We start from the raw sequence: 15,005 nt of genomic DNA, 5'->3' as shown, positions 1-15,005 counted from the left end.
TGTCTTATTCGTAGCCATTAGATCTTTTGTTAGACGATTGAACAAAAATCAACCGTCTAATTTTTCTTATTAAATTAAAACATTAAAAACCCTTAAAAAAAACGTAGGGCGATTTAGGTCCATTGGTTCGGCTCTTGGAATCCCGGAGCTCGTTGTGTAAAGAAAAGGCTGAGGCGGCCATTGGAGGAATTGAGGCTAATGGTGGGGTTTTAGTTCTGGTTCATATTTGCAAATCGGGAACCTCAGCTGCACAGGCCATGGCTGTAGGGGCGCTGAAGAATGGCTGCTGTGCAAGAGACAAGGAAAACGATGGCGCTGAAGAATGTGGCTGCTGTGCAAGAGAGTAACTGGTTAATTTTGATGTAACTGGTTCCTGATTCTTGGTTTTCTGTAATTGATGCCTGATTCTTGAGTTTATTTGACAACAGGCTTTGCATTGCTTTGAATTAAGTTAATTTTGATGTAACTGGTTCCTGATTCTTGGTTTTCTGTAATTGATGCCTGATTCTTGAGTTTATTTGACAACAGGCTTTGCATTGCTTTGAATTCAATTAATTTTGATGTAACTGATTCCTGATTCTTGGTTTTCTTTTCTGTAACTGATACCTGATTCTTGAATTTCTGTAATTGATTCCCGATTCTTGATTTCATTTGACAACATGCGCCTGATTCTTGATTTTATTTGACAACAGGCTTCACATTGTTGGGGAGGTTCAGTTGCTTGTTCATCATTGCCTCCTGGCGCTTCCTGGCGTGAGAAAAGAATATCTGAATCGGGTGATCAGCCACCCGCAGGCGCTTTCCCAGTGCGAGCTGACGCTCACCAAGCTCGGCCTCAATGTCGCCCGCGAGGCTTTCAATGACACGGCCGGTGCCACCGAGTTCATTGCCCTCAACGGCCTCCGCGACACGGCGGCCATAGCCAGTTCTCGGGCAGCCGAGCTTTACGGGATGAGTGTCCTGTTCGATGGCATCCAGGACGACAGTAACAATGTGACCCGCTTCGTTATGCTGGCGAGGGAGCCCATCATTCCAAGAACCGACAGGCCCTTCAAGACCAGCATTGTGTTTGCTCAAGACAAGGGTACCTCCGTCTTGTTCAAGGTCTTGTCAGCCTTTGCTTTCAGGAATATAAGTTTGACCAAGATTGAGAGCAGGCCTCACAGGAACCAGCCACTTCGTGTGGTCGATGATGGTAATGTTATTGGCACTGCCAAGCATTTCGAGTACATGTTCTATGTCGATTTTGAGGCCTCCATGGCCGACACAAGAGCCCAGAATGCCCTTCAAGAGGTCCAAGAATTCACCTCCTTCCTTAGGGTTCTGGGCAGCTACCCTATGGACATGACCCCCTTGAATAATATCTCATCTTCATCCTCATCCCCATCCTCTTGTTGATAAATCAATGATATTAAAAACCCCTTGTCTTTCTGATCAGGAAATTCTAGTTCTAGTTTTTCCGGATCTTGAAGTTATATTTTTTCCATATCAATAAACATATTCCTGGTTCCTGGTACATGGTACATGGTTCCTAAAGGAGGGAGCAGAGCAGAGCAACTTACAGCGATTTGGGCAATGAGAATGAATTGATTTATATGATATTGTTGAATATCTATGGCAGATGAAGGCGTGATTTGAAGCTTTTTGTTGTTATAGTTTTGATGGAACCTTAGGATTTTCCTCTGTAAATTCATTCCGCCGCCTTCAAGGGAGATTGCAGAAAGAAAGCTGTAAATGTAAATGCAGTATCCTGTGGCCCTCTGTGGCAGAGTAGTATTTGGTTGTTCTTCCCTTAGTATTCCATTTGTATTTTTTGTTGCCGATCCCAATCACGGCATCCCACAAATGTATTTTGTTTGATTATACTACTCTATCAACATTGAGGAAAATTTACAGAACTGTAACTGTGTTGTTTGTTCATGGACCGAAAATTTCTGGACTAGCCTTGTGAGGAGCATATGGCTGATTAACATTTATTTTCTAGACAAATATCCGAGTTCATTATTTCAGATCTATCCAAAAGTGAATTATGTGCATCAAAGTTACTATGTTTCAAAGCATAACTGACATTTATCCAAAACTAAATTGTGTCAAAGTTACTGTGCTTCAAAGCATAACTGTTCTTTATCCAGAACTAAATTATGTGTATCAAAGCTACTATGCTTCAAAGGAACTAAACCATAAGCTATTTTTTCTTCGATTTTTTCACATTTATTTGGTATCATTTATCAGGTTACAACGTTTGTGGACATCTCTGTTGGTATCCATCCACTTCAAAGCATAACTGGCCTTTATCCAAAACTAAGTTATGTGTATCAAAGTTACTGTGCTTCCAAGCATAATTAAATTATAATTTATAAGCTATTTTTTCTTAGATTTTTTTATATATTTGATATTATTTATCAGGCTTACAACATTTGTGGATATCTCTGTTGGTATCCAGCCCTTTTAAAAGAAGACTGCAGAAAGAAATATGTCGATGTAAATGCAGTATTCTGGATCCATTTTTGTCAGAATAGTTTGCTTGCTCTTCCCATAGTATTCTATATGCATTTTGATTGGCTACCTCAAGCATGGCATCCCACTAATGTATTTTGATTGGTTATTTTTTCAAGGCAAACCATTAATGTATTTTGATGGATTCTATATGCATTTTGATTGGCTACCTCAAGCATGGCATCCCACTAATGTATTTTGATTGGTTATTTTTTCAAGGCAAACCATTAATGTATTTTGATGGATTCTATATGCATTTTGATTGGCTACCTCAAGCATGGCATCCCACTAATGTATTTTGATTGGTTATTTTTTCAAGGCAAACCATTAATGTATTTTGATGGATTGTTTTTAAGTAGAAAAACAGGAAAATTTACAAAACTGTACTGTTTTGCCTTTTTATGGTAGAAATTTTTCTGAACCAGATAAGTGAAGAACATATGGCTGATTTGCATTAGCCTACAAGCCAAATATGTCTGAAATCTATCCAAAACTGAATTTTGTGTATCAAAGTTACTATGTTTCAAAGGATAGCTTGGCTTTATCCAAAAATTGAATTATGTATATAACATGCTTCAAAGCAGAGCTAAAGTATAAGCTAAATTTCATTGGATTTTTATACATATTTTTTTTTACTTATTAGACTTACAACGTTGTAAATATCTCTATTGCTATCTAGCTGCTTTAATGAAAGGCTGCAGAAAGAACACTGGAAATGTAAATGCAGTATTCTGTATTCATTTTTGTCAGAGTAGTATTTGGTTGCTTTTCCAATAGTACTTCGTTTGTATTTGATTGGCTACCACAATCATGGCATTCCAGTTATAAACTCTATTTTATGGACATTGAAGGAAATTTACAAAACAGAATTGTTTTATTACTTCTGAGATTTAGATGCTAGAAAAATATTCTGGACTAGATTTGTGATTAACAATAGTATGTCTGGAAAATATTCTGGATCAGACTTGTGATTAATAATAGCCTACAGTAGTCCATGGGGTTTTGGATTGATGGTGAATGAGTGCACTGTTAAGACACTCCTTGCGATAGATCACTGGTTCAAATCCAAAAACAAATAACCTACAAACCAACTATATCTGAAATCATTACACATAAAGTTATTGTGCCTTTCTCCAAAACTGAGTTACGTATGAAAATTATTATGTTTCAAAGCATAACTCAAATATAAACTAATTTCTTTTGGACTTCCAAAAAGAGACTACAGTACTTTGTATCTGGTTGCTTTTTCTTTATTTTTGATTGGCTACCTCAATCATGACATCCCAGAAATTTATTTTGTTTGATTTTGTCTACTGTTTTTTTAAGGTAAATAAAACACAGAAATTTATTTTGTTTGAATTTGTCTAATTATTTTTCTAAGGTAAATAAAACCTTTTTGTTGGCATCGATAAAATATACAAAACTGGACTGATAGTTCTGGAATTTGGATGGAGGAAATTTTCTAGTTTACTGAGGACGTTGGTTAGAGGGCTGAATAATTTATATCACACCTATTACTTTTTATTATAGTTAAATTATAAAATAATCTCTATTTGGTTTTCATATATGCACTTAGTAACATTTATCAAATTTAAATATCCTAAATATTTTATAGTTTCCATTAATTTTCCTCGTATGCCAATCACAATATACTATACTGATTATGCCATTTGGCAATATTTTCTATATGTGTTCATTAAGGAAAAAATATGAACAGGATTGCTGGTTTTATATAGATTAATGGGATTATTTTGTTAATTAAGTTTAATTAATTAATATTATTTATAATGCTTGTTTTATATAGATTAATGGGATTATATTGTTAATTAAATTTAATTAATTAATATTATTTATAAATTATAATTGAATTTTTGTAAATAAGGTTTAGTGTATGTTATATTTGAAATAATTATTTATAAAAAATTTTGTGTTTTTGTAAATAGGATTATTATTTTTTCCATCTAGATCTAGTTTTCACAAGTGACATATTTTTCCTTAATAAGTATATTATTATATTTTTTTCATTTAGATTTAATTATCACAAGTGACATATTTTTCCTTATTAAATATATTATTATAATAGTTTTGAGTTTTTTTAGTTGTTAATTAACTTTATATTTATGCCGTAAGGCGTTCCCTCTGAGATCGACTCTCTTTTTTACTTACGTGTCATCTTTGTAACCTTACGATTAAATGTTAGACAATTACATCAACTTCAACCATTCGATCAAAATAGTTACAAATGCGTTGGCAACCGTTACAAATTGGTTGCGGAGTGGTATTGCATACTTAAAGCTAAATCCATCTCCCACCTCTGGTAGCTTTGTTCCGACTCTGCGTTGCTCATGCGGCAAGAACATCAAGAAAGTCTATTCTCCTGCCGCAAGAACATCAAGGAAGCTATAAAGCCATGGAAATTTTAACCGAAGTTGCGAGCACCACAATCAGCAATGCCATCTTCGATCCAGTGATTCAACTTATGAAAGATGTTATTCAGAAATAGGAAAACCGTGAGATTCTACAAGTTGATTTGAAGCCTGTGAGATTTTATAAGCTGATTTGAAGCATATGGATAGACTTGTACAGGATATCAGCACCATCTTCCAGGACCAACAGAGAGATCGCCCGCAGACTGTGAAGGATGTTTCGGAAGAGCTGCAAAGATCCCTTACAAAAGCGCAGAGCCTACTTCATCCATCCGTGGGACGGCAACGGTATCTCGAATGTCTGGTGTGCAAGCCGGTGAGACTCTCAAAGAAAATACAAGAATGGAAGGTAAGTTTCGATAACCTCTATCAACACCTTAGAGACGATTTGTCAGTAATTATTAATGTCAGCATATTGCCAAATCAGCGCCGCAAAAGGCATTGCTTCAAGATGTGCCGACCTATGTGTTTGATGGTTCTGGCATAAATTCTGCTCAAAGACAGGTACAGGCATGGCTTACTGAACCATATACCAGGAGATCGGCCCATTCCAGGCTTTCAAAAACAATGTGGGAGTTTTAAAATAACAACAACATCCTTCACAGTTACTGTGACTACGAGCCTGATATTCTCTCTGGTTGTTATTTATTTTAAATTTATTTTTATTGATTTTGATGGGTTATTTAGACTCACCTCTTATTTATTGAGTAGTGATTTTTCTTTTTTCTGGCGTGAATTCGTAATCTTTTTCTGCTTTCTAAATTTAAAATTAGCTGTCAAACTCATTCTCAATGTAAAAAACTAGTTAAAATCCAGGCCAACACAAAACTGATTAAAATTACTTTGACGGTGTGCAACGTACAGTAGGTTATTGCTGGCTATATTGCTCCAACCTTTCACAGGATCTTTATACAGATTTTCCAGCCAATATACGGAGCTCTTGACATGAATTACGGACTCCACCTTTAGTAAGGATTTAAGCTGTGTGAGACCTGGTCTCGTCAAATGTTCTTATTTCTCTGTAGCTCGCGTAAATTTGAGTGATTTTGCGGAACACTATTATTTTGATGGTAAGATTTCGACAGGAAAAGGAAACAGGGGACCGTTAGCGGAACAATTATGTATTTATAAACCCTTAGGGTTGCCTGGGCTTCATTTTGGCTCTATAATTTCGCTGGGACTTGTCCTTTCTAAGCTGGAATTGTTTTAGGGTTGATTCGATAATATGCCCAATTTACTTGTTGGCATTTGCGTAGTTTTAAGGTGTCTGGTATCTTCTTAATTTTGTTCCACGTTGGGGAAGATCGGGTCTGCTTTCGTATATCAATTGGGAGCTTGCTTCAAACTCTTGGACTAGAGGTAAGACACAGGCTCACTATTTCATTAGATTCGTTTTATTTCACAGTGGAATTGTCGAATGGGATTTCATTAGATTTGTTTTATTTAACACATTGAGATTGTCGAATGGGTGATGTGAATAATCCGAGCTAAAATCGTCCCTATTACCTGCATTTTTAGAAAACAAAGAATTTGATTTGCATTGTTCTTAGACAAAAAAGACAAATGTATTCTTTATGTGCAGAAGTCTAGTGCATTTTGCATTTGCAAATAGATATGGTGTAATATGTCCAGAAGTAAGGTAGGAGAGAGGATTCTTTTATGTTAGTTATTCCAGGGCTATATTGGAAAATTTATCGCATGGTTGCCGTGGAGCTGAATGTGAGGTCAATTTTGTTTTGTCTTGAAAGTGCTTAATTGAAAGGAAGCATAACAATTGGCCCAAAGAGGTTGAACACCACAAGTGGTCTGCTTGTGTGGCTTTTGCTCGGCGTTCTTGGCTGCCCGCTGCCTCCAGTGGGAGTCACCAGCGATTCCCTGCGCCGCCTCTAGCCATGATTTGTCAATGGTATGTACAATACTGATCTCATAAATTCTAAGTTCAAAGTGTTGCCGGATGACTCCCATGAGAGTCACCAATGATTCCCTGCTCCGCCTCTCCCACCATGCTTTGTCAATAGTATTATACATACTGATCTCATAAATTCAAAGTTCCATTCAAAATTGATGGATTTTGCTCATCTGGATGAATTTCTATACAGGAATCATCCTCCCGCTCAGTACATTGTTCACCAATACATGTGAAAGTGCGGACGGAAGGTACGAAAATTGTCAAGGGTTTTTTATTTTTCACCAAATCAAGCGGTAGTGGGCGCAGCCGCTGGATTGTCTAATTTAAGCAATTCAACTCAAGCTATTTGCTCTTCTGGATCCACATTATTACGACTCACATTTGTTGTATGAGATTCTGAAACACGGGATTCTAAAACACTAGCATTTTTTTTTGGGAAATTTTTAGTTTGATATTCTTAATCTTTAATAAGGATTTAAGCTGTGCAAACCATCTCCTATGAATCATAATGATCTTTTTAGCATTTTAATAAATTGCAATCAGTTGTGGGGAAGGTAGTTACAAACATGTTTTACCATTCCTTTTTACCCAAAGAAGAAACATCTAGAAGAGGAAATATTTGCATGAATGAAGTTAAGGGTCCAATGGTAATTTCTAAGAGACTAATGAATTACAATAATGCTTTTGAGTATTTGGGCCATAATTGTATGCTCCTTATTATATCCCATAAGAACACATCAATTTTGAAAATGGTGATATTTAATGTGAAAGGTGTTGAGGGAATAATGAGTTGATCAAACTATGCCCTTGCATGTCACTCGACTTAGTTAATTTTTTTGTAAACAATAACTAGTGGTGTAGATGGATATTTTTCCTGTAGATGAACTGGTATTAACAAGCAAAAGCCAACATGAACAGTGGGATATGGTGCCCATTTACTCGCTCCTCGAAGGTGATGTGCTTATAAACTGCAATACTTACTAAACATGTTAAAAATTAAAGGACTGATTCTCTAAATATGAAACACAATAACAAAGATTTCTTCTTGTTCTCACACTATTTCTATTGCACATTTGTAGCTTGGCAACAACCAAGTAGAAAGAATAGTTGGCAAATTAATACATAAGCCTAAGTGGAATATACCTCAAAGTGGGGTGGAAAACAAATTATAGTGCTTAAACTAGAAGTTAGAATGAGATTCTATTATATTTTGCTATAATTAGGTGTCCTTTGCGCATTCCAAAGAAAATAGGAAAAACCAGAATGCTTTTCTTATAAAGCAAATGGCATGATTTTCTTTTTATTTATGTAATCTCTCAGGAAATTTGAAACAAATATTCGATAATATAAAGGAATGTTGTATAAATTTTTATTTGTATGTAATGTCTTCCTTTTCACAAACTTCAGCAGTTGTTGCTATCTGCTCTTCTGGATCCACATTATTACTTAATATGTTTGATATTCTTAATCTTTAATAAGGATTTAAGTTGTGCGAACCATCTCCTATGAATCATGATGATCTTTTTAGCATTATAATAAAGGAATGTTGTATAAATTTTTATTTGTATGTAATGTCTTCCTTTTCACAAACTTCAGCAGTTGTTGCTATCTGCTCTTCTCGATCCACATTATTACTTAATATGTTTGATATTCTTAATTTTTAATAAGGATTTAAGTTGTGCGAACCATCTCCTATGAATCATGATGATCTTTTTAGCATTATAATAAATTGCAATCAGTTGCGGGGAAGGTAGTTACAAACATGTTTTACTATTCCTTTTTACCCAAAGAAGAAACATCTAGAAGAGGAAATATTTGCATGAATGGAGTTAAGGCTCCAATGGTAATTTCTGAGAGACTAATGAATTACAATAATGCTTTTGAGTATTTTGGGCCATAATTGTATGCCCCTTATTATATCCCACAAGAACACATCCATTTTGAAAATGGTGATATTTAATGTGAAAGGTGTCGAGGGAATAATGAGTTGATCAAACCATGCCCTTGCATGTCACTCGACTTAGTTAATTTTTTTTAAACAGTAACTAGTGGTGAAGATGGATATTTTTCCTGTAGATGAACTGGTATTAACAAGCAAAAGCCAACAGTGGGAAATGGTGCGCATTTACTCGCTCCTTTAAGGTGATGTGCTTTTAAACTGCAATACTTACTGAACATGTTAAAAATTAAAGGATTGATTCTCTAAATATAGAACACAATAATTTCGTCTTGTTCTCATACTATTTCTATTGCACATTTGTTGGTGCCCATTTACTCGCTCCTTGAAGGTGATGTGCTTTTAAACTGCAAAACTTACTAAACATGTTAAAAATTAAAGGACTGATTCTCTAAATATAAAACACAATAACAAATATTTTGTCTTGTTCTCATACTATTTCTATTGCACATTTGCAGCTTGGCAATAACCAAGTAGAAAGAATAGTTGGCAAATTAATACATAAGCCTAAGTGGAATATACCTCAAAGGGGGTGGAAAACAAATTATAGTGCTTAAACTAGAAGTTAGAATGAGATCCTATTATATTCTGCTATAATTAGGTGTCCTTTGTGCATTCCAAAGAAAATAGGAAAAACCAGAATGCTTTTCTTATAAAGCAAATGGCATGATTTTCTTTCTATTTATGTAATCTCTGTTAGGGAAATATTCGATAATATAAAGGAATGTCGTATAATTTTTATTTTTATTTGTATGTAATGTCTTCCTTTTCACAAACTTCAGCAGTTGTTCCCTTTCTAAAGCCAATCAAAGAGAGGCGAGTGAGCATGAAAGGTCTTAAACTAGTCTTATAGGAGCAATGGGACTTTAGAATCTTAGTACAGGAACAAGTAGAAAGAATAGTTGGCAAATTAATACATAAGCCTAAGTGGAATATACCTCAAAGGGGGGTGGAAAACAAATTATAGTGCTTAAACTAGAAGTTAGAATGAGATCCTATTATATTTTGCTATAATTAGGTGTCCTTTGTGCATTCCAAAGAAAATAGGAAAAACCAGAATGCTTTTCTTATAAAGAAAATGGCATGATTTTCTTTCTATTTATGTAATCTCTGTCAAGGAATTTGAAACAAATATTCGATAATATAAAGGAATGTCGTATAATTTTTATTTTTATTTGTATGTAATGTCTTCCTTTTCACAAACTTCAGCAGTTCTTCCCTTTTTAAAGCCAATCAAATAGAGGCGAGTGAGCATGAAAGGTCTTAAACTAGTCTTATAGGAGCAATGGGACTTTAGAATCTTAGTACAGGAGCAAGGCCTTAAACTAGTCTTACATCGCCGCCATGGGTTGCGAAACCACTGAATGTGATAAAGACTTTGTATGTTATTGGGACAGTGAAAATGGTTGCCACTGAATGAGACCACGAACAAAGTGACGAAGATGAATTCTTCTTTTAAGGCCGGGGTGTTTTGTGTTGTGGTAGATGATGCCACACATGTGGTACATCTAGATGAAATTTATCTTTGGGATTCTCAGCCTTATTAATCTTGGATTTCCATTTTCAACACTTTCATGATATTTTCTTTATTTTATCAATTTTTTGTGGTCTTGGATCCGAGGTCAATTGCCAGCATATTTGCCAGTGCCCAGTGTGTGGGCAGGAAGAGAATCGGAGACGAAGATTGCTCCTCCACTCTGAGCCATGTAATTTTCTAGGGCATCGACCGCCATCACTGTGACTCCTCTCTCTTCTTTATCTTTAGGTTTCAAAGATCTAGTGAGTACCTTTGTCCAGTCATCAAAACGATGCATTGGAATGCAGATGCAAATTCGGTCCTACATGGATCTCCAAAGAATATGATTCAGAGTTTCACAAACTACAGCAACATGGAATTCCACATGTATCATGTCCTCAGGCAATCTCTCCTCTGGCTCCTCCACAAGCAACAGGTCCACTTCCTGGTTGTAGTCATAGTAGCATTTTGCCATGCCGTTCAAACATGGCAGTAGGCACTCAGAATTAGGCAGTCATTTTAGGGTTTTGGGCATCCTAAGAGCAAGAACGTTTGTGACCTCTATCGTTGTGAAGAATACAATGCACCTGCAGAGGTCCAGGCATCCACATTTCTTTGCAAGGACTAATCTGAAAGGGATGCATTTTAGCAGGACAGATTCCACATGATAGGCATTGAACATTTACTTCATAAATTGCTTAATAGAAGAATTGGGTGTATGGGTTGATAGCATCACAACATAAGTTTTTTTAATTTCTCCTTCCCTACATGTGGTGAGCCCAAACCCCTCTATATCGTTGAGCTTGGGACCTGTCATAGTGGCCAGAACATCTCTGGCACCTAACTCCAGATCAAGCCTTCCTCTTAAGAAGTTTGTGATAAAAATTGATGCATTGCCTATGTAGGTTATTCCTAAATCAGGAAAACTAGCAGAACCCGTTACCAATTCACTTATTTCACCCTATGAATAAACAATATTACGTAGCCATCCAAACCAGAAAACCAAATTCATAAAGAGCCACCGCATGATATAAATGAAAACACCCATTCCAAATACTTGATGCAAATTGGGGATTTTAAAGTACAATCAAACGGGAAGAAATTTAGAGAATATCTTTCCCCTTGTGATTTGGTATACCAAACTAGATTTATGAGGAATAGAGGCATGTAATTGATGGCTAGTCTTGGAACTCTTGAGTTGTTCAGAATGTTTGTTGACATAAAAAGGTATATATATTTCTTACCATATGCAAATAATTTTCCTGTAGCTAGCATATATAGGGTAGTCCATTACTTTATTTTAATTAAAATTTTAAAAACTATGTTGTTGGGATTTATTTAAACTTCCATTCATGACATACAAATTACCAATTTTTGTAATGCAGATTGTCGTAACCTCGCCCATAAGGTGTAGACTAGTTGATTTGTGGGGCTTAGTTTCCATAAGGTCTTAGGTTCAAATCTCACGAGAGGGGTTGAATGCCAGGGCCAATTGCATGGGTTACCCTGTTGCAAGGGGTCCACAGACTCCACCAAGTCTCTCACACAAAAATTTTATTTGGAACTATTACCATATGAGGCTGAAGGGTTCAGTGTACAGACTCCACCAAGTCTCGCACAAAAAAAATATTTGGAACCATTACCATATGAGGGTGGACTCCACCAAGTCTCTCACACAATTTTTAATTGGAATCATTACCATATGAGGCTGAAGGGTTCAGTGTACAGACTCCACCAAGTCTCGCACAAAAGAAATATTTGGAAACATTACCATATGAGGGTGAAGAGTTCAGTCTAGCTGAGGCAACAAAAGACAACGGTCCAATCTGGGATGCAATTTTTAATGAAAATAAGCTCTTGGATTGAGAAATTGGGAAGAAAGTTGCACATGCCTCTATTATCAGTAGATTGTTTGATTATATTGCATTTAACATTAAGATTTATTTCTTTCAAATTTGGCTATAGTTAGATCACATAACATATCACCATTTTTTTTTCATTGATGCTCATCTTCCATATATGCTCATCTTCCATATGTACTACCGACTTACGGCGTTTCCTTTGCAGCATCTGGTGCAAATGCTAGTTATGTTTGTTTGGAAACTTAGTTTATTACATTCAACTATTTTGAGTGTGACCTGTCTTTTAAATGATTTGAATTAAAATTTAAAAATGTTTAAGTCGATATTTTATCACACCAAATTTTTTATTTCAAGGAATAAATGTGTTGTATCATAATTTTATCTTTTATTATAAGTGGAGTGTAGCAAAGTTTTAGTTTTTGTGATAGGAATATAAATTATATTAAAAAAAAAAAATTCATGGAATAAGCACATCACATTAAAGTTATCTTTTATGTGATGAGTGCATTATGATAACATTATTTATTGTTTAGCGAGAGTATCATATTCAAGTTATCATTTGTGTGAAGAACACATCATGTCAAAATTGTATTTCATGAAATGTACATAATATGTGTTTAAGAAGTATATTTACCAAAAAAAAATTAAAAAGAGGCACATAAACCAAAATTCCATATAGGGTAGATATAATATAAACATATTTTAAAAAGGATGAATAAAACAAATTTTAAAGGGGATATAAAAATTGATTTCAAGGTTTAAAATAGATTGCACCAAAATTTAAGAGAGATGTGACATATAAAACTTGTTACACCTAAAATATTTTGAGATTTGAGACTTCTATGACATGAATTATGTTGAAATGCTTCTAGATCCATCACATAGTTTTTTGTTTGTTTGTTTGTTTTTTTTTTTTAATTGGCGTTTCAAATCATCATATGTGGCTCATCATCTTACGTTCATCCTGATGACGAGCCACATATGATGGTTTGAAACATTGAAAAAAAAAAAAAAAAAACCCTATGTGATAGATCCATAAACATTTCAACATGCCTAAAATATTTACAAGTGCGATAAAATATTTAGAGGATTGGTGTATTGCATACAAATATTTATGAGGTGTGGCATGGTGCACATTGCTCCCAAGTTTATGAAAGTCGCATTATAGTTGAACCTACTCCAAGAGTTAATATTAAGGGTATTGAAGTTGCAATAGAGTGTCCACATATTTCAAATATTTATAACAGTGCACCATCACAAAAGTTTTCAAGTATTTACATAAGACAAAGAATTTGGGTTTCACATGACAAAACTGTTTGAAGTAACACGTGACACTCTAGATTCTTTTTCCTTCCATACACAAAGTTTTAAAATATGTCAAACTAAAAATATTTTTGATGTGATAAATACATTTTCCAAACATGTGGCTCTAAGATTTGATTTTGTATGATACACAATGTGATGACAATCCTAAAATTATCTCAAACCCAAAAGTTTCTTAAGTGTGATACACATATCAGACACAAAATTAACAAGGGTGTGACACAAGGCCTATTCACATGAAATGAAGAATGACACATGACAACGTCCATTAGTCCAAGATTTTTAGATGTCACACCATACGAAAGTTTTGTTTTATGCAATAATTACATCACTCCAACGTTTCGTTTCATGTAATAAATGCATCTGAGAAATGTTTTGTTTCATGAAATACACATAAGATATGTTTGAAAGGGGCTCACATAAGGTTTTTTCTTAATATAGAAAGAGGCACATAAATCAAATTTCGATATGAAGTGTGCAAGATGCATAAAAAATGGTTTTAAAAGGGAACATAAAGAGGGAGGATTTCAAGGTTTAAATCATATCATACATAAAGTCTTTAGAGGTGCGACATGTTGTGCCTAAAATATTTAGAGGAATGACTTGTCATGTACAAAGATTTTTGAAGTGTGGCATGGAGCACATTGCCCTCTCTTTATGAAGATCACAACATATTTGAATCATGAATGTTTTTCAAATGTGGCACAAGTTTGGAGATGAATCTTCCATATTCAAAGTTACAAGGTTGAAATTAATTTGGAGTTTGATTAGTTATATTTCCATATTGTTCATATTTGTGTTACCATCCTCAACTTTTGTAATTTATGGAGTACTCCATCAAATGGTATAAAGACATATGAATGAGAGATACTCACACAAATAGGGATATTTCCAAAAATATTTTGTACGATGCATTACTCGAATCATGTTGATCACATTTACGGATAAATAGTATTTAAACAAGTATACAATAAATATTGTCTTCACTGCTTTCAAAGACCTAATGCATAAATTCTTGAAATTCACAAATAATGGATGAAAAAAATAAGACAAAATAGAAAATAACACAACATCTTGAAATAGATTTAGATTACCACCTATAAAAAATAGTTAAAAAAACTTATATTTTAAATAATTTGAAAAAATAAATTTTAATAAATATAATTATTTTTAATAGAATATAATAAATTAAAAATCTCAAAAAAAAAGTTAAATACCTCATTTTCCGTAATTTAATTTCAAATTATATATTAATATTTTTGCATTGAAAAATTTGAGCAAAATACATTTTACTAAATAAAATTACATGTTACATTTTATATATTACATTTTATATGATTACGTTTAATAGGTTATAAATTTAGATTTATGATAAATTTAGCTATAATTTTTTCCAAATGCTTTGAAATATATAATTCTTGTCGACATAATGCACTATAAAATGATTGAAAAAGAACCAAAACAAATTTCACTATTTCATTAATGTAAATCTTAAAAAATAATAAATAAATAAATA

The 15,005-nt window shown here is 34.2% G+C and overlaps 1 protein-coding gene across 2 annotated transcripts; it reads left to right on the top strand.

The window, feature by feature from the left end:
* The first annotated feature begins 218 nt into the window (after positions 1-218).
* On the top strand, positions 219-1,898 carry LOC149167059 (arogenate dehydratase 3-like). 2 transcript variants are annotated; one of them, XM_089432850.1, is made up of 2 exons: positions 219-362; positions 693-1,898. In XM_089432850.1, the coding sequence occupies exons 1-2, from the start codon at positions 280-282 to the stop codon at positions 1,396-1,398; spliced, it is 789 nt and encodes a 262-aa protein (XP_089288976.1). In that variant the 5' UTR covers positions 219-279; the 3' UTR covers positions 1,399-1,898. The 2 variants fall into 2 exon arrangements, with proteins under 2 accessions (XP_089288976.1, XP_089288977.1); XM_089432851.1 differs by having other exon boundaries at positions 295-350.
* Positions 1,899-15,005: the final 13,107 nt, after the last annotated feature.

This window comes from Pinus tabuliformis, chromosome 5_1 (assembly GCF_031772625.1).
Source record: "Pinus tabuliformis cultivar Carrire ecotype Pingquan chromosome 5_1, CPIR1, whole genome shotgun sequence".
NCBI lineage: Eukaryota > Viridiplantae > Streptophyta > Pinopsida > Pinales > Pinaceae > Pinus > Pinus tabuliformis.
Note: the sequence above shows the minus strand (reverse complement) of the source record. Positions and strands in the feature narration are given on the sequence as shown.